At 44.3% G+C, this 20,544-nt stretch overlaps 1 protein-coding gene across 3 annotated transcripts in view; it reads left to right on the top strand.

Annotated features, from left to right (window-relative positions):
* mboat2a (membrane bound O-acyltransferase domain containing 2a) overlaps window positions 1-20,544 on the top strand; it is a 34,789-nt gene that overhangs the window by 8,496 nt on the left and 5,749 nt on the right. The window contains exons 2-8 of one of the 3 annotated variants that reach the window (XM_072365193.1): window positions 7,530-7,675; window positions 10,748-10,825; window positions 14,732-14,827; window positions 16,314-16,369; window positions 17,528-17,582; window positions 19,199-19,385; window positions 20,000-20,192. In XM_072365193.1, coding sequence (XP_072221294.1) covers window positions 7,530-7,675; window positions 10,748-10,825; window positions 14,732-14,827; window positions 16,314-16,369; window positions 17,528-17,582; window positions 19,199-19,385; window positions 20,000-20,192 — 811 coding nt within the window. The remainder of the gene's footprint in view (window positions 1-7,529; window positions 7,676-10,747; window positions 10,826-14,731; window positions 14,828-16,313; window positions 16,370-17,527; window positions 17,583-19,198; window positions 19,386-19,999; window positions 20,193-20,544) is intronic. The other 2 variants (XM_072365194.1, XM_072365195.1) reach the window with 2 other exon arrangements.

The following is a 20,544-nucleotide window of genomic DNA, read 5'->3' as shown; positions in this document are numbered from 1 at the left end:
GTGATTTCATCCCCAACTGCATTATCTGGGAGTTTTAAGCCCGGACATGAGAAGCTAAATTCTGCCTGGCTCCTCTGCAGAGAACAAATGTTTCCTTATTTACACAGGAATTTGTCTGCCTTTGTGTTCTTCTGTTGCTACAGTCACTTTTGCATCGACACAGTAACGTACAAATATGCGCCCCGGCCTTTGCCGTGGTAACGTGACCTCACCGGTACAGCTTTTCATCAGGGTGGGCTTTTTTCGGGGGAACACATGACATAGCTAACCAAAAGCAGCCCTGTAGTTTATGCTTGAGAGGGGCTCGCGTTTCACGAGAGGAGCTACACACGTCGTATGCATGGTTCTGGCTCAGCACTGCTGGTTGCCTTGTGGGGCATGGCTGATTGTTTGGCTATTAATAGCCAGCCTGACCGTTGAGCCTGACTGGGATCTGTGGATCAGCTTCGAGAAGAGAGCGGCACGCTGCGGGATTTAGAACTCCAGTGTGACTTTGTGCATCAGTACAAGCTTACTTGGGGCTCTTCTTGTCCACAAGACACTTTTTTCATTATTTACAACATTAGCGCAAGCACTAATTCGGCCTCAGGTGGCGCAGTCATTCGATGGCTTTGTTTTATAGAGAGCACTTGGTTTTGCACGCTGAGGCCTGCTTTCTTCAGCTGACGGCCTTGAGACTCGACTTCAGCTATAGAAATTGTTAAACTTCTCTTTCTTTGATGGCCATATGCATGTATGCAAGTGGGCAAAGGGCGCAGTGCCAGTGGCACACAACAAATCGAGGCTTTGTTGTATTGAAAGAAAGAACAAGAACACAGTTGTTCCCATCCTGTCTAGTTGCACGGAGCGAGAGCACACACACACACACACACACACACACACACACACACACACACACACACACACACACACACACACACACACACACACACACACACACACACACAAGTTATTTGTCTTTAGGAGCTGTGACCAATTGCACCACATTCATTGGCTGAGACTTAAGTAGCCAAGACATTGGAAGTGTCTCTGGCTGCAGAGAGAGCGCACGTGCACGCGCAAATGTGTGCTTTCGCGTGTGGGAGAGAGCACTGGCACACTTTTTTTATCACTGTCATTTTGCTCCTCCTGGCAAGGATTGGGTCGAAAGGCAGAGGATGAAACGACAGCGCATTCTGCTGTAGCCTTCTCTCATTAAATTGTTCATCTCTGTGCATCTGTTTGAAACCTGCGTCATCACAGCTGACACAAATGAAAGTTTGTCCATGTCTGATATCGTGTGCTTTTCTTGCATCTCCACAACGATCTGGGCCCGTCTCCCCCATGCTTTAGAACGTTTACGCACACACAAAAACATAAAAAAAAAATCATCGTCATCATCGGCTGCTTTTCATCCTTTGTGGGAATGGAACAGAAAAGCGACGCCAGCTCTCACCTGTCACTGAAACTGACGCCGGCTGCTGTTTGTCAAATAGTGCTTGCCAAAAAGGATCAGGACAGTATATGGGGAGCGCCGTAGTTTCTTGTTTGCATAGAAGAAAATACGAAATTGTGACGCTAGATTTAGGTTTAACTTCGAGGTTTTGATGACGCCCCTCCATTCTGGCATGAATCGCAAAAGCTGTACGAGTGGATGAGTGTTGGAAGGGTTTAACTTAATGACGGGGGGGTGGGTGGGGGGGATTTTTATGCTAATGGAAGTCTAAATTTATCTCCTGCTTTGTGTGGACACTCACACACCGATGCGCAGACACTCACACACCAGTCGCAGTGGGCTGTGCTTGGATAAGGATGCATGCACTGCTCTATGCAGAAAGGAACTATTTTAGTCTCCTGGTGCTAAACACGGACTGGGCACAGGGAGGGGATGGGAGGGTGGGATACTATTTAAGAAGAGCGATATTAAGCCAGGACTCTGTGTGTGTGAGAGCGCTGGTATTTACTGTAGCAGTAAAAGTCATCACCCAAGTAAAGGCGCTCTCCTGTGGGAAAGGTGTGCTGCACCCGCAGAGAGCAGGTCAGACTCAACTGACCAGTTTTATGAGGATGATTATCTGTCTTTTTGCTCCATGGGAACCTTATGCAATGTGTTTTCTCCTGCTTCCTCATCGAAAATCATTTGACACAGGCTATTATGTAAACATTCTTATGGAAATTTCAAATGCGAATGCTGTTCCTGAGCCGATTGTGACTCTTTTTTTTCCCCACTGACCTGATATGCTGCATGTTGATATTTGCTGCTATTTATGCCACCTGCCATAGCGCGATATTCACGTCCCCAGAGGTCTAAGTAATTCACCCGCCTGCTATGCCATCTTAGCGCTGCATGTTGCATGAAAATATTGCTCCCGTGTAAAACAAACGAGCGGAAAAGTAACGGGCTGTAGCTGAATCTGCTGCTTGTGATCCTAACGCAATAACCGGCGTTATGCTGGTATAGCAATATGATGCAATGGGCTGCTTCCCTCAGTGATCCGGAGTTCACGGAGTTCTGTTTTCAATCGTCATCAACTGAAAGAACATGAAGAATCTCAGTGCTGGAGCACAGAAACTCTGCTGAAAGCATTCTTGTCGAGCCGCCGTCACACAGGCACAAATTCATGCAGAAAGTAGAAAGGGTGAAGTTGCATGTGAAGTGATTTTGTGATGAAAGGGTGAGATGAACTGTGGTGCGCTGCTCCAGCTGTGAGGTCCTTTATGCAAACAAATGGGCATGTTCGCTGTATTCCACTCAACGATGAGCTTCAGGAAGCGGGCTTTTCTTTCTTTTCCACTGCATTCACGACGACTTCCTACTTCCTCAGCTTTTTTTCTCCCCTCTGCCTGTCCTGCGAGTCGGTCCTGAATGTATCTTCCCAAAGCTGAGCAGTGCCCTTTGCCACAGCTGCCAGGAGGAGCTGCTTGATAGCTTTATTGCCTCCGAGCAGTAATCGCTCACTGGCGCCTGCCAGCCATCAAAACATCTGCATACTGTCTGTCTCTCTTCCTGCTCCTCTCTGATCCACAGTATGAAACTGATACACTGAAATGTTATTGTTGGGTACTGAGATAAATCTAAAGACACAGTAAGGAGTGTCTATTCCCTCTGTAACACATACCCGTCCAAATCAAAAGTCACCATCTGGATTTAACTGAGTGAGCAGGTGAGAACCTACCGTGGGGAAAAGTACTGCAGTGATTAATATTTTTCAGCTGGCAGTAAGTTATTAACTGATGCAGTGAACAGCTTCTCCTTCCTTCCTTAAACAACATCAGAAGACATGTTCTGTGGTCGTGGAAAACATGCCACTCTGTTTAAGAAAGGCAAGATAATATGTCTGAATTTAAAAAAACAAAAAGGGATAAGATCTGTCCAATGCAGTATTTAAACCTGGAAGGAGAGCATCGTCTTAAAGAAAGAAATGCGGTCACCAAAATCTTGGAACAAGAAAGAAAATTGAGCATAACGATTGGAGATTGATTGCATCCGTTCAAGTCTGCGGGGCGGCATCACGTGACAATTCAGGCCAGGATTCCGTGGGCTGAAGTTGTCAAAGGGTCAGGAAGCATGAGACATCGTTTTCACAGGTAGACTTTTCACTGGCCTCCTCAGAGCCCAGGCTTAAGCCCATCCAATTCCACTGTCATCACGACATCATCCTGCTGAAAAAGGAATGCAAGTCTGGGTAGAAATAAGCAGTGAATAATCAAAACAGTGTAGTTTTTTGGGGGGGTGACTGATAAATTGCCCAACTCTCATCTGTACGGCTTATTTTTGCTCTTTGTGGTTTGCTTGAACTTGAATGTGGCCACGATTTAAACCACAGTGCCACCTAAAGTACATGAACTATCTTTAGTCTTACTGTTCTACAAGTTGCATGTTTCAGTGGGTTTACGGCAGCATATTAGTCCAAAAAAGTGTGCTTCAACTTTTTCTTTTCTTTTTCAATCTGCAGCTGTTCTGCTGTCCAGACTGCTCAGTCTTCCATTCTGAAAGAAGGAGAGCACTTTACCCCAGGGTGAGATAGACTTCAGAGGGAATCAATAATGGAAGAAGGGATCCATTTATTATAAATGAAAAAACAACATACTCTGGTTGAGACGCATGTTTGTTGCAAAGTGTTTGTTCAGTAATCTGCAGTCTCCACACTGGTGGCGGGCGGGGGAAAAAAAAAGAAAAAAAGACACATTTAGCCCCGTCTTTTCACAAAATCCTTCTGCTTTGCGTCACAAACGTAAAGAGGGTGAAGCTAAATCGACCATTTCGGTGATGCTCTAACTTTGCTGAAACAGGCTCCATCAGGGATGAGCTGATAGTTGCTTCACATCCCACAATTCTTTGGATTTTATATCGAAAGCGTCTTTACTCGAGGACCAAAATCACCGTGGTGTAAAATCCCACGCGTGAGTGAAATTTAGCAGGTCAACTGGCATGTGCTCACGAGAGCTTTGCTCAGGAAAGAATATCATCTCTCGCATCTCATCTAGAATGTCTGCCTAGCAGGGAGCGTTTTGATTATATCTACAGCCCCTGATGGGCTGTAATTAATGTTGCTGATCAGTGTTCATAATTCACATTGTACCCAAACGTCAGATTAATGAGTCTGTGCTTCTGGAACAAAACGACTCCTTCAAGTACTGCTTTTGAAGAGGTTCTCAGCTTGTTAATCAGCGAAGTGAGTGTGTATCCGTGATTAGCTCAGCTGTGAAGTCTGATGAAGCAGACTTTAATCAACAGGTCCACTTGTGCGTCTTCTCAGAGTCGGACGGCACAGTTCCCACCCATGAAGTTCTGTGTTGTCCGCTATGAGAGATGACAGCAACTTGGCCCGTTGCCAAAAGCCCGCTACTCTTTAAGCCAGCCACCGTAGGAGAAGGGGACGGAGACGCAGCGTGGTAACTTGGCATCGACTTTCATCGGTTTTTATCTTAGTTTTGACACGCAGAGCGTGATCGTTAACGGGTGTTGTAGAACCTGAGCCTGTCTCGACAGTAGGCGGCTGATGGGGAAGTAATCTAATCCCCTCTGTGGGCACACACTGCCCAGCTGCTGCCAGGTTTCTGCTCTGCTGCATACACCTGTCCATTACTCACTCACTCATTTCCCAAAGCAACCACGTCGCGCTCGAGTTCCCCACGAGGCCACCTTGTGAGCGGTTGCAGCTAGGTGAGCAGAAGTAGACGCGGGACCAGCATCGGGCGCATCCCAAGTCACTTCTAAGGCACAAAGGAAGGGTTTTCATTCTTAGAAATGCAAAGTTTTGATGAGCAGAAATAACTTTTGGGTGGTTTAATGTATAGAAAGGGGGGGGGGGTGGACTCCCACAGTGTTGTTTTTCATGTCACATTTAGTCCCTCACAGCTCCGGTTTACTGTTGCCTTGAACAATACAGTTCCTCTGCTGTGTCCTTCCCACTCTCCCACATGAAATTCCTTCCTTTCAAAGCAATGCACTGATTTCCAGGGAGGGGCTGATTTCACACTGTGTGACTCAGGCTATTACAAAGACGAATGTTGTAGATGTTTGCTCTCGCTATGAAATAATTTCACTGCCCTGTGAGACACCTTTATTGTGGTTAGGCGTGCATATGAAACGCTGAGGTGCTTCTGAGGCCATCTCATTATCTGGCATTATTGGCTATTTTTTTTGCCTCTGTTGGTTTCTTAAATCAATCAATGACTGTAGTAAGTGTGGGCTGTTTGAAAGAGAGCCAGTCTGTCATCCTGTGGGCAGGTGCACAAGTCAGCTTTTTCATTAAATTACCCGGCAAGGCTTTTTCTTTTTTTTTTTCTTTTTTTTTTTTTTTCTCCTCTACAAATTTGCAGCTTGAAGTAATCAAAGCATGAAATAATTTCCAAAGCTGTAGAGTCAGAGGAGATGGAATTCATTGTCATTTCCTGGGCTTTAGTTTATCAGTATTATTATTCTTATTGGTGGCAGAAATATTTTTAATTGTAGCAGTAATTTAGATTTAAATTAGATTTTTTTTATTTTATTTGGGAGTAATTTTTTTAATTTTATCTGTTACACTAGAATTTTCCCAGGATGCATGCAAACAAGGCGTGTTCCCCTCAGTGAGGGTATGACAGACTGAAAGTAGGCCCGCTTACTGTATTGTTCATAGTTGTAGGATTGCAGACGGTATCGATAAAATCTAATCTCTATTGGCACGCAGCTGGGTCGGGTTGTTTGCATATGATCAATAACAGGCGGATGGAGCAAACGTAATTTGCTCTTTTTTTTGCCATGCAAACACAATCTGAAGCTGAAATGACATACTCTGATAGAAAACAAATAGCCAGCAGATAACAGCTTTTCGTTCCCCTTTGCATTGCTTCTTGGTTGGACTTCAGCATCAGGAGCCACTCACAGCCATATGTTTTAGCTTCTCCCTCTCGGGTTCCTCCCCTGAACAATAGTACCTATAACAACTCTACATTCACGTGTATACGAATAAAAAAAAAAGCCCCATTTTTTTTAAAAAAAAGCAACTTTTTTTTTTTTTTTCATTTTTGCTGCTGCTATAAACCCCCGAATATGACATCTGATGCCTCAGATGATTTGCCGCTACGTCTCATGCAGACGAGAAGACCTACGTACTTTGGGGCTATATCTATCCCTCTCATTAATCATGCAGGATCCATAGATAATGGATGGTACTCATGGTGTCTGTTGCCTTTCATTGCTTATGGCCAGACGGATCCGTTAACATGACCCATATACGTCGGTGAGCAGTTATGTGTTCAGACGTGCTTCGTTTCACGGGACATTAAACAAACATAAGCCTGGTGCAAAACAGCCTAAGTGTCCGTTTGACCTTTTTAAACTGTTACACACGCGATGTCTTCAGTGATTTCTGTGTCTGTTGTGCATTTCCTGTTTGCCTTTGCAAAGATTAGACGGCAGAGAGCACCAACAGTCTTTTACTTTGCACTAATCAGGCGTGCGTAAATGTGCCGTAAGAGTGAGGAATATCAAGGCGAGATGGGGCACAGAAATGCTTGATATTTATTCTAACATCATCCCACCGTGAGAACACATGTGGGCATAAAGACAAATGTCACTCTGTGCATTGCCGTTTTAATGTCAGAAAGTGTCAATCAAACAATGTGGTCACGGTGGTGTCACTGTTGGTGTTTCATCACATCGATAGGATATAGTGTGCATGTCTTCTCTATCTAACACAGTGTTGTTACTATTTGTAATCGGACAGAGAGTTTTCTATTGACGTTCCCTGAGGGTTTCAGTCAATCTCACGGCTGATTGGAGTAAAGCTGCTTTGCTGTGACATTTGGAGACATTATGAGATGAAGCAAGGTCTCAAACATCCGCTGTAAGCCAGCATTCCTCTGACCTGTCAGGCAGAAGCTGTTACCTGAAACATAACTTCACCCTCATTCTCCTTATGTCTTACTGTGAGAAACGGTAGTCAGCCACACCTTTCTTCCTTATCTCTTTAACATATGAGTGAAACCTTTGCTTCTTTGATGCAGGGCGGTATTTTGTTATGATCATCTTTTTTTAAAATCCTTTTTGTGTCTCTGCTCAGGTGAACTTTGTGGCATGTCAGCTGTTTGCCCTGCTGATGGCTGTGTGGTTTCGGATCTACCTCCACCCCAGCAAGACCAGTCCCTTTATCAGACATGTGGTGGCGACTCTGCTGGGCTTCTACTTGGCTCTCTTCTGCTTTGGCTGGTGAGTCACCACTCTGTGTGTCCTGCAGCTCAGTACTTGCCATCTAGTCTGTCCTTTTATATGTTACTCCCTCTCTCCCTCCCTCCCTCCCTTCTTCCTTCCTCCCTCCCTCCCTTCTTCCTTCTTTTGACTTCCTTGTCTTAATTACAAGCTATCATGAATACATTTCCAGATCTTTCTAGGTTGTTGGAAGGCTTACAGCTTTTCTCCTGGTTCAATTGTTGATATATGATAGAATGTTGTATAATGACATATCATGTAATAAAGTGTCCACTACTACCACATTTATTTCTCCTTTAGTACGCCATATATCTCAGAATTCTTTTCCCCAAACTCATGTTGTGGTTTTATGATTTCCTTCAGGGTTCCATGACAACAGGTTGCTTTTTTTTTTTAAGAGGGGAAAAAAAAAAAAGCACTTTTTCTTCAGAAACTGTAAATTAACAAAGAATCATCTTTCTGAAACGCTCAGCTCACAGATAAGCGATCAGACAGATGGACTTCTGGCTCTCCCATCATGTCTCATCCCTTTCCTTCCTCGTTCTCCCTCACCCCCGCTTCCTTCCAGTTATCCCGACCAAAGTAAATCAGTCAGTCAGGTAGTAACTGATATCCAATTACAGAGCTCCGTAATAAACAACCCTCTGTATCTCTGGCACGGTTTCTCCCAAAGTGCTGCTGCTGTCAGTGCATCTACGAGGGCAGACCTACGGAGGAGTGGCCAAACGTCTCGCTGACCGGCATGAAGTGTCACCTGGTCAGCGCGGGGTAACAGTTCAACCAGCTGGATATTATTTGTGGTGTAAACAACTTCACCTTCTTGTCAGCGTCACCTACCAAAGCATTGTCCCTTCAATGAAACAAATGTATATATCTTTTCAGACGAGGCTGTTTTATCCTATTAAGATAATCCACAAACACAAAAGTGATCTCTTACTTAATTGATGAGTCTAAATTGACCCTACAAGTGGGCGTGAGCGTGCATGGCTGTCTAATTTGGTCCTTTGATGGACCGGCAACCTGTTCAGGGTGTGCTGCCACTCGCCCGATGGCAGCTGAGATAGACTCCAGCCTCCCCATGAACCCAAATTAGCTTAAGCAGCAGAAAATAGATGTATGGATGCATATAACTTGAGTCACATTTGCGACTCCTTATTAAATCCCTGTGGTTGCTGGTGTTTTTATTGCACTGACCTCACATCTGCACAGACTGTGTCGCTCACAATACGTTGCACCTTGTCAGTATAAACGGATTTTAGTTGAGCCTCTCCCACTATTTGAAAACCTCCCATTTTCCAGCTTGGCATCTCCTGCTGAAGCTCCTGCCAATACTGTGTTTAGAGTAAACGAGTGCAGACTTTGCTCTGATATACCCTCGCAGCCAAAGCAGACCAAGTTTCAGCGTACCGGCGTAAAATGCATTAACACAGTGCATAATTCACAGGCAGCGGGAGATAGTATTCAGGCGGCACAAAATCTGTGTTATCTGTGGTCGTCAGGGCAATTCTCACAATCCCTTCAAACTTAGCAAAACCAGTTTGACTCCGCTGTAGTGAATGGCTGCAAAGGCTTAGGAATAAACTCTGTGACGGCTCCTAACTGCAGACTTATTTTAGCAAAGTGACAAGACGCACTTTATCTTTGACAAATCCCACCGTCACCAAAGCCGGGGGGGGGGGGGGGAGGAGCGTGCACCGTAAACCCAGCAGGAATAGCCATTTTTCACATTTCTAACATGTTCTCTTCGTGTTTTGTGAGGTTGCCCTCCGGACACGCGACGACATTTGATGCATTTTGCCGCACTTGGATCCCATTTTGTGCCGTGGACTTCCACCTCAGAAAGTCGGGCCACGGCCAGAGAGGACCTCGCACTCACAAGTCAATTGTAACGGTCTGATGCCGGCAGGTTCATCATCATTAGTGAACAGAACGGCTCAGTGACAGTGGCACCATTTGTCCTGGAGCTGACAGAACACTCTGTCGCGGTCTTGGTACCGGTTTTCTGTAACCTGCTCATTAAAGGGGTAAAAATGAATGCGTCTCTGCAGGCCTTTCTTTTTTCTCTTTTTTCTTTTTTTTTTTGCTGAAGTGCACACTTTAATGCACACGCACACACGTCATCTAAACTTTCGCCGTGCTACACACACGCTAACGCTGTTCTTTCTCAGAGGGCACCTGACTGCAGGTCCTCGAGGAGTTTCCCTGCAGATGGTGCAGAGTGTTTTGTTTTATTTTAGGATGCATTGCCACTCCGCACAGATACAAAAGCTTGTCTCTAAATGGCACCGGGGACAAAAAAAAAAAGAAAACAATCTGAGAAGGCTGAACAACTGAAGCACTGAAAGGGAATGGCTTCACTTTGCTTCAACGTGAGAACACATTTTCTCGCTTGTTTTTAATTCACTCCAGGCGTACGTGCCAGAAGTTTCACAATGTCTTGTGTAAGAGTTTTATCTCATCTGTGCCCTCTTTGTTGCTCATTCTCATCCCCCCCCCCTCTTCTTCGCTGTGCCCTTACCACCCTAGGCCCCCATATTTTCTGCTAGCCCCCGATGCCCTTGTCCTCTTTGTTGACTCACTGCTAACACAGTGTGGCATCTCGCCTCTCCTGGAGGGCTTGACGTCGGTAGGATCACACACTGTGCCCTTCAAAAACCCATCTGCTGCTGCTGTTAAACTGTGTGTTTTGTACACTGTGTGTGCGTGGGCCACAAGAAGGGTGAGAACTGGATAAATAAGGCAGAGTCTGATTAACGTGCACGCATTGATTTAACGTAATGGCGCGATGTTACACACCGCCGCAGCTGGAAGATGTGGGAATATATTAAGAACCTAGTGCTATGATGACACATTGTTGATCACAGCCTCCTGTAACCGACAGTAACACCCTGGAGGGTATGACTGGGGTTTAGTAAGGGGGTGACAAAACAGTTGGGGGATGAAAACCTATAAAAAGAAGAAGTTAAAAAGAAAAAACACATTTTTCTTATCACGAAGCAACGGGCGTTTGTCAACAGAAATGGAGTTCTTCAGTGGCGCTCCCAATAATTTATGCTGTCTGTGTCTCCACAGGTATTCCCTCCATTTCCTGGTACAGAGTGGGCTTTCCTACAGTGTGATGATCTTCGCCAGCCTGGAGCACATGCACAAGTAAGAGCTACGCTTATTCCAAAACGTTAGCCATTTATTTCCGTTTCTTTTTGGTTTGGCCGCATGGTTTCCCACCAGGGAAACTACCCGGACACATGACTGACTTTTCAGAGGCCCAGTCGTCTATAAAATCTTTTTTGGCCAAGTTATGCAAGTTGTTGTGTAATGCTTCCTATGAGTTACCTATTTCTTTATCTCTGGTTTAAATAGCTTAACTGTGTTTGTGAGGTTTGTGAGTCTGGGTCACAAGGACACTGACTCTGTCCACAGGCCTACATTTGTGACTATGGCTCATCGACACACACACAGAGACACACACACACACAGAGACACACACACACACAGAGACACACACTCATTCTCACACTGCTGTAGATTTTTAGGGTCATGACTGCAGGTGTGCCAGTTTCCCCCCCAGGGGAGAATTCTCTAAATAGATACTAAGACAACATATTAATCACAACAGCAGCTGCTCTTAGAAACTAAAACCCAATGACGGGAAGAAAATGACGTTCTGATTTTGAACAAACAGCGATACTGTCTGTAAAGCCTGGTGTTCGGGCTTCTTGTGTAAGAGGATATGAAAGCAAAGCAGAGTCTGCTCCCTCTCACTGTGACTCTTTAAAAATTGAAAAAGGCAGCCGTCACCCAAGCCAAGCCAACACAAGACACCATCACTGCTTTGAATGGTAAAGTCCCCCCCCCCCCTCTTCCACGTGAAGGCGAAGCTCGGGGGCAGAGGGGGAGAACCATAGACCCGGGACACTCTGACATGCTGGTGTTTGCTGAGGCTGTTGAACCCTCTGCCTCGGATCTTTGCATAAAAAAAATGAGTTGCTATCACAGAAACGGGTGGAGATTTAACCGCGACTCTGTCCCTTTGGGTGTAAACATCCACCCAGTTTTAACCTGTGGTCTTTGCTCTTTGAACCGCATGGATAGCCAAGGCTCATTCTATCTTCTAAATAAGTTTAATTTTTAACCCTTAAATTTGCAAACCCATTTAAAAACCTGAATCTAAAGTCAGATAGAGGTGTCACTTCATTTTCAATTGTCTTGTATAAGGTATGAAATAAATCAGTAAAGTGTTGGCTCCTTTTAAATGATTTACACATAAACTAAAGCAGCTGTTCTGTAGCATGTATCAGTCCTGATACATTTGAGAGCCCTGTCAACCAAATGCATCCACACAGGAAAAGACACAGCTAATTTCATCCTATCTTGCCTTCATGTAATCAATTTAAAGTTGATTTCCTGTAAAAACAGCTCATGTGCTCCTCTGTGCCTGCAGACAGACAGCAGACTATTAAAAGTAGGGGTGCAGCGCAGAAGCCAAAGGCCACTGGGAATGAATTAATCAAAGGCTTTAATTATGCTTTCTCACATCTCGCTTCTATTGTGAATTCCCTGTTGGGCTCCTTCAAACTTTTGGAGCAAACCCTGTTCGTTGCACCACTCTTCAGTCCAGCACACTGTAGCACGACTTCTCTACTTTTGGGCCTCCGCTCAGGCACCCAGCTCTGATGGGGAATGTGTTCAGCGAGGTATTCCAGCTTCATGGAGCTGCAAAATCTTTTCTTTCTTTCTTTTTTTTTTTTTTTTTCTACACTGTGGGAATTACCGCGAGTGTGGACCTGTCGCTTAAATCTGGCCGTAGACTGACTAGAAGCGCTTTAAGTAACGAGCATCGCATTTCATATCATTCACTCCTCCACTGATGGCCTTCTGCTCCCTTTGACAGCTCACCTGTTGGACGTAGTGAGCAGAGGGGGAATATTCTACACGCTTCTCTACTTGCTTCAAGTGTGAACAGCACTGCCTGCTGGTTGATGGCAACTGTGAAATTGTTAGATAAGGCGGAACCAATTAGATAGACTGTGACCGTTATGGAGTTGCCCCTCTTAAAATCATAAAAATGGATGCAACGGAAGAGTCGCAACAAAATAACGATGAGTCAAACCGCTGAAGAAAACGAGCACGAACTGCTGTCAGATTATATGTAAATAGATCTCGCGTGAAGCTTGAAGGCATATCCTTCTCGCGCTGTCATTGCCATTTACTTTATTTTCCTTTAGGGGGAATAATCTGCTTCCATGAGGGAAATGTACAGGCTGCCATGTGGAGGTTTCCAGCCACCTTAGTGCCAGACTCTCCAACTTAAATGGGCTGTTTAGTTGGAACTCTTGTTAGTTAGAGTGAGAGAGCATGACTGTGAGGGTGTCGCGCGTGTGTGTGTGTGTGTGTGTGTGTGTGTGTGAGTGAATTATTGCTCAACAGCTGCGTGTAAGAATAGGAGAGACACGCGTCCGAATTTGTGCCTCAAGGCATTTCCTGTGTGTGCAAAAGCTTTTTTTTGTGGCCCGTTTTTGTTTTCATTTCCTCATCTGCAGTGTGCATCCATACCTGCAGCTCCACTTGTCCACCACTGTCTCACCACAGGAGAAAGCAGCCGGCTGAGGTTTCCCCGCTCCGTCCAATTTATGGAGTGAAAATTAAACACCCCCCCCCCCAAGCTTGTGAACTGCACAAACACAAATCAGATGATGATAAAGAATGGAGTCCCTGCTGAGGTCATTGCAGCTCATACAGCTCACACAGGGGGGTTACATGGCACTGTAAAGAATCGAATTAATGGCTAAATGAATTAGTAAGGGGATGCGGTGAATTGGACTGGGAATTGGACTTTGTATTCGAGATTTTTTTCCCGGGGTTGTTGTCTCCGCAACCAAGAGCGCCGTTGTGCATCGCTTTTGTGCAACAACCATGCAACTAGAGCTATAATCAAATGAATCTCATGTAGACCCACTGACAGCCTCTCTGATAACCACAGTGAGCTGTGGACAGGGTTGGGTTGACTGACCCAAACGTTTGTAGCTTTTACACAGGAGTTTTCTGTGTTTTTTTTTAGAATGACTCTGTCCGCCTCAAAGCGAGTAGAACTAAATACCACTTAGTGTTTCCTGCTTGGAAATATTGATCCATAAAACGTACGTTTTTAACTGGCACCTGAATGTATCTGTGCAGCACATGGATTGCCTTTGCTGAGAAATATTGAGTAAACTGTTGTGCCCTCCGCTAAGATGCCAAGTGTGGGCTGGATGCAAACGCAGAAATCTCAGAGCTCATAAAAGAACCGCACAGTGATTATCTCCTGTTTGCAGTGCGCGCTTTGCCTTCTCTGAGGGTTTTCTGATTAGTAGCGGTGTGTAGTCTTCGTCTTGACTTTCGCTACAAAGCTCCTGAACTCTCTGAAAATACGTCACGGTGGATGACTGTGAGTTCCTCGTTCGATTCAGCTCTTCTAATTGCTCGGCGGCAGATCGGCTGATGTCAGACACAGTGGGCTCCCAGAACCAAGAGGTCCCGTTGTGTCTTTTCTCCATCCCAGCCTTGCTCTTGCTGGTGTGCTGCGTTCCTTCGTGGAGCAGCACAATCCTCTTATTGTTGGCAGCAGAGGCGTGCTATCAAGCTAGCTTTTTGACTTGGGCTGACTCTGCAACAGCTTTGTACCACAGGCTTCAGCACTGCGCTGTCCTCGGCTTTCTCCTGAAAGCTCGTGTTGTCCTAAGTCTTCTTCCACCAACAGGGTTTCATTATCTCCCCACTTCTCCACAGTTTTGACCCCCTCTTCTCTCCATAGTGCCGGCCCGTTGCTGAGGCCAATGCCTTTTGTTTTGTGTTGTGTTGGAAAGAGAAAAAAAATGTCCTTGCTCAGCCTCGGAGCTGAAAATAAAGGGAGCTTTACATTATGTGTATCAAGGTGCCCTGTCTGAAAGGCCTTGCTGCGTCGGTTAATAATTAAGTATCAAAATGTCATAGCTGGTTGGCTGCGTAAGTTCTTGTTTGTGACTGCTTTTGTGACCCACTGTAGTAATTTCCTCCGTCCTTTTCTCTCTCTCTGCCCAGGTACTGTTTCATTGTGACACTCGGCTATCTGATATTGTGTCAGATCACACGAGTCTACGTTTTCGACTACGGCATGTACTCTGCAGATTTCACAGGGTAAGCTACTCTTTAACACCACAGAGCCCTTGGCTGTTTTTCATCCTTGTTTTGATAAAGAATTTCGTTTGAATCGCACGTGAATCACTATGTTCTAAGCTAAAAATGATGTCACGAGGCTAAGAAATGATACACTGTCATATATTGTACGAATCGGGAGGGTGTCGGCTATGGCTCAGGCAGTCTTAAGCAAAACAGAAACAAGAGCGTGTCACACTGCTCAGCTGTGCCTGAAGGAGGAGGGTGACGGGGACCACAGTTCCTGGTGGTGGGTTCCCACTCCTCCAGACTGTCTGACAATTCAGACAGCCTGCACTCCCAGCAGGGTGGGGGTGGCTAGTTGCTAAGCAACCCAATGCAAACTCTTAACTGCCTCTGAGAGGCCATAGGCTTCCTTGCTTTAGCTATATCGGCTGTCCTTCTGTTTTGCTTGAGATTATGAATACGATTTCAGCCGGGCCTCTTATTGCCAAAGGAGCTCAAATCGGTCATTTTCATCAATTGAAAGAGCAGATCATCTCTGGCTGGTTGCTTATTTTCATTCTGCAACTTATGATGCGTTCCCTTTGAGCTCAGAGGTCATCGTTTCTAAGTTGCCAGGAAGAAACCTATCACCACCAGGAGGTTATTTAGTGTTTTCTAAAACAAAGTGTACATATATTGTACTGTCCAACCTTTATCAGTGAGCGCCACGGTGTTTGTAAAATACAGCTTAGCGGGTTGTTATCAACTTGGACTGTTAATATGTCACCAGGCTGAGCGGTGAGCAAATTTAAGAGCTTGAGAAACGAAAAGCGCTTTCAGCTCGGGGCGTGACGACATTTCCAGCACAGATTTCTGACTCCTGAGGCAAATGAAAAGCTGCTTCAACTTGTTGCACTTATGGTGAATAAAAAGGGATAGAAAAATGGAGGCGCTTTACATATCCAAATTCAGGCTAGATAACACATAAGCGGACAGACCGAGCAATATTACTCTTATCCTGCTTTCACATTTCAGGATGACGAGGCCTTACCAGCATAGGTGTAGACTGAGGTCTATAGTTTAGAGAGGAAATATGGAAAGAGCAGCCACAAGATACTTTAAAAAAAAAAAAAAAGGAAGCCTGTAATTATCCAGGAGGAAACTTGTCATTGTGACTACACAGCTGCAGTCGGTACTGTTATTATTACTGGATAAATTGGCATCTAAGCCCATTAGTCGAATGACACCATTAAAAACAATATTCCTCTAATATTTTTGGAATGGTAGTTAGCAAAACTATCCTGTCGAGTAAGCCAAAGCGGTAAATAACTAACCGTGCAAATAAAGATTTACAGCCCTGCATCCAGGGTTTTGGGGATATTTGCATGCTGCTGTTTTACACGGCATGTCGGCTTTGCTTTAGAGGTGAGGGTGTAAAAAGTTTTTATTGAATATGTCGGGCGTTGCAAGAAATGTGAGTTGGGTGTGCTGGACGTTCTCATCTCTCTTTCCTCCGTGTTAGGCCCATGATGGTTATAACGCAGAAGATCACCAGCATGGCATTCGAAATACACGACGGTAAGACGAGTGTTTTTTTTTCTCTGTGTGTGTGTGTGTGTGTGTGTGTGTGTGTGTGTGCATGCACTCCGGAAACAAAAATGCCAGATGTGAGAGAAGTGAAATTGTCGAGTTCAAAACCAGATCACATGGCCACGTTTCTGAGCTGGTTGACAGCTCTGACAGTGGACTAGTGAACCAGAAAGAGAGCATGATCATAGTTATGTAATGGAGCGGCGATCAAGTGTGCACTTCTCGTCTCTCTTAATAAAACTTCCATGCCTGAAGTAAAGCACAAACTATATCTGACTGGGCTGCATACTGTTAAGCTGCGATGGCAACATCTCCACCACTTATTAGAAGACGTCCGAATCGAGGTAAGACGTGTTGCGAGTCGGCTCTGTGCCACGGAAACACTGCAGAGCCTCTGACTCTGAAGGCAGAGCAGCTTGGAGTCCAAATATCCTTCAGGATATTTGATAGGAAAATATCAGGAGTCGAACGACGGTTCACGTGTTGGTGTGAGTGCTTTGGAGTGTGGATGTGTGCTCAGTGTTTAAATTCTTCTCAGGTCGCTGCTTTTTATTGCAGCTGTGCATCTAATGAGAAGGCTGTAATCCCCATTTTAGGAGAACTATCACACCCCGGAGAAATTTCAAACGCACTCTCTTCACAGCTCTTCCCTCTTTAGTTGTAAAGAAGAGACCCATCAAATTTCAGCTGCATATATTAATGACACAGTGAGTCTTTTTTTTTTTTTTTTTTTGCTAGGGCTTCAGTGGTGGCCAGAGGAGCAACAAAATTGAACTAAGCACAGCTCTGTTTGTGGAGCTTTTTGCTTATCGGGTGTAATGAGTTGCATAGCCACAGGTCTACATTACAAAAGAGCAGGCTGAACAGTGGAACAACCTGTGGTGGGTGGTGACCTCTTATGAGGTTATGCACACAGCCACCTGCTTACTCTTTTGTATCCTCCCTCCTTTTTTTTTTTTTTTTTTCTTATTTGCACTCGTGGTATTGTTTACATTGCAGGGCCCTTCACACATCCTTACCAGTCCCTGAGCGTAGGTTTAGCTGCAAAGCCAGTAAAGTGTACTCTCTTTACTAGAGAGATTTGTTCTGTATGTGTGCATAACAACCCATGTTCCAGCGGAAGTGTGTCTCTGCATCTGTCTGTAGGTTTGACCAAGCGAGAGGCGCAGCTGACTCCCAGTCAGAAATACCTAGCTATCAGGTATGTGACTCAGGTATGTTTTAATGCTTCAGGTGATGAGTCCCCTTAGTTGAAAGGCTTTTAATCTTGCATTCATGAACTCTGCCTGAGAGGGGTGCTGGCCTTTATTTTCGTAGAGGCATTATGGCTTTCTGCACTGGGAAATCATCACACCCTTCCACCCTTTTCAGTCTCTCTCTTGGTGCTGTCCAGCTGTTGTTAGGCACTCTGTATCTAGGAAACCACACAATGACTGCCTTTAACATTGAGTCATATTTTGGGAATGCCCGTAATCCTCTATCCATCCTGCTCTACAACTGTTTTTTTTTTTTTTCAAATCCTCCAATCCCTCCCCCTATTTAAAATTGTAATGCAGCCAAGTTGTATCAAAAATGCATAAGTAGGAAAAATGCATAAGAAATTGTATTTTTATTTAAAAGGGAGTTAACTTGTAGCAATAGTGCAGATGGAGAGAGTGAGCTGGAAGTAGCAAAATATTTTTTTCCTTTATGTGGCACAAAACACTTGGGGGGGGGGAGCGTGAGGAAAAATCTGTCTCTCCAGATAACTCTTCATGTTCGATTGTCAGAATTCCTGAAAATAAACCGAATAACTCATTTGAGGGCTTACATTAAAAATGATATAAAAGATGGGCGTCGTCACCATTATGTCACTTCTTGGTTTATCCACGATTTTGAGATCTTTGGATCCCATGGAAAAATTAAAATTATCATAAAAATGGCCCGAAAAGTACAAAAAACAAATGCTGATTTTACACTTAAACCAACATTAATATGCACACAAACACACACAAGCGGGCGAGTTATGGTCTGTTTTAAAATAATAGCCATATCCAAAGTGATGGGATGATGAGTTGAGTTGTAAATCTGACAGAGAGATATTGAATTTTTGCCCATCCCATATGGTAGGGGCTTGTCAAGCACTATATAGCCCCACCCTAAAACACACCCTTTAGTCTCTTTTACTCTAAATGGGAGCATAATTCACCAAAAGGGCACCATAGTGAGCATCATCTCGCTGAAAAAGTCATTAAACTAGTAATTGATATTATGAACCCATCGGGAAAATGGTTGCAGAGGTCAGATCACATGAGAAGCAGAGTCATTTTCCCACAGACTTCAGTGTGAACGAGTTCTTCTTCTTTTTTTTCCTTTTTGTAACCACAAGTCGCCCCCTGCTGGCCACCAGATATAATGCAGACTTCAGGCACTCGGGTCTTTTTTTTAAATTTAGTGTGAGACAATTTTACCCAAACTAAAGGTGGTTATTGACTAAAAAAATAAATAATATTAAAAATAAAATGATGGTCGACTGAACAAGTGAGTGTACCTTTAAGGCTCCATGTATGAGCATGTGTTTTACAAATATTTGCAAGGCCGCTGTGAGTCATCTGCTAACTCTAAGATGGCTACTTGGAGGGTGAGGAATTAACAGATCCGCTGTTGTTTCAGTTCAACAGAATAGTCCATTCTGATTTCTCAGTGAACATGTACTGTGCTATTAATGCTATTAATGAGTCAATATATTCTCTAAAGTTGACACCCCCCCCCTTTAAGTTTTTTTTTTTTTATTATTATTAATAATTTGTCTTCCCTTCCTTCCCAATTACCCTAAAGTCGTATGCCCAGCTTACTGGAGTACCTGAGCTACAACTGTAACTTCATGGGCATCCTGGCAGGGCCCACGTGCTCCTACAATGACTACATGGCCTTCATTGAAGGCACGGGCTATCAGCCGCGCCACCAGGAGAACGCCAACGGCAAGGAGAACGGAAAGTTCAAGCAGACTGAACCCTCACCCAAGGTACAACGCACCTCAGTGGAAGCGTAGTGTAGTTGCCATTTAGCAAAAAATCTGAAAGTTCATTAAAAAAAAAAAGAAAAGTAGTGTACAGAGAAGCTTTATACGCAGCTTTTCCCACATGGATAGAAGTCCAAACGTGATGTTTGGTAAGCACTGGTAAAACTGAGCTACATTTAGAGTTGTGTTATGAGGGGTTACCATAGAAAACTGGACTTTAAACTAGTTCTTTTTTGTTGTTGCATGTTTGGGTACAGTTTGCTGGTCGAGAGCGGAACAGTTTTTTTTGGTGTTCAGGGTAATTCATTTCTTTTCAGAAACATTATTGTGAATCTGATACAGTAAAAGTTTCAACTTTGATGACATTTATGAGTTTTGATTCCAAATTTCTTTGATAGTGTAATTACACTCGAGTATGAAAGTGTATTTATCTCATTGTAGCCAGAAACGGAGTGAAACAAAGGAACAACGTTGATGCTCACTTGAATTTAACCCTCGGTTCAGCTGACCTGAATTTGTGAGGAAAAAGCGTCATGTCTCACGCTCCTTATCACACAATGCATTTTACCGGGGTTGTAATTGGATTATTTCTTTGTGTTCCACCCTCATCTGCCCAGAACGATGTCATCTCCAAGCTGTGCACATGCGCCATCTCGCTGGGCATCTATCTGTCGCTGTACAAGCTGCTCCCAGTGGACCACTCCATAGACGACGACTTTGTCAAGTCCACACCTTTCTATCTCCAGGTCATCTATCTTTACCTGGCGATGCTGGCACTGAGGCCAAAGTACTACTTCATCTGGACTCTCGGTGAGTATCGCGTGGCTCCTGTCCCTGTATGTCTTTACATTTGAATGTTTGCGGATAGAAAATGGATTTTCGTGGCAGTGAAACTAGTTTCAGCCTTTATATGTATCTCCCTATTGTAAGTGGTTCTGTTATGCTGGGTCAGTCAGTTGAAAACAAGATCTTCAGATAACACAATTCGCTGTTGCAGCATTTGTTTTGTTGAACTCTCTGAGCAGCTCCGGGTTCATAGATTTTGTTTATTAGTGTAATAATTGCTGAAAAATTTGTGAAAAAAAAGGGGGAGGGGGTGCCTTCTTATTTAACTGCATTTCCTGATGTAACAGTGCCATCTAGTGTTGAGTTTTAAAAAGAA

This window comes from Leuresthes tenuis, unplaced genomic scaffold, assembly GCF_036924035.1.
Source record: "Leuresthes tenuis unplaced genomic scaffold, fLeuTen1.0.hap1 SCAF_15, whole genome shotgun sequence".
Classification (NCBI taxonomy): Eukaryota; Metazoa; Chordata; class Actinopteri; order Atheriniformes; family Atherinopsidae; genus Leuresthes; species Leuresthes tenuis.
The sequence above is the reverse complement of the archived record's forward strand: the minus strand, read 5'-3'. Positions and strand labels throughout refer to the sequence as shown.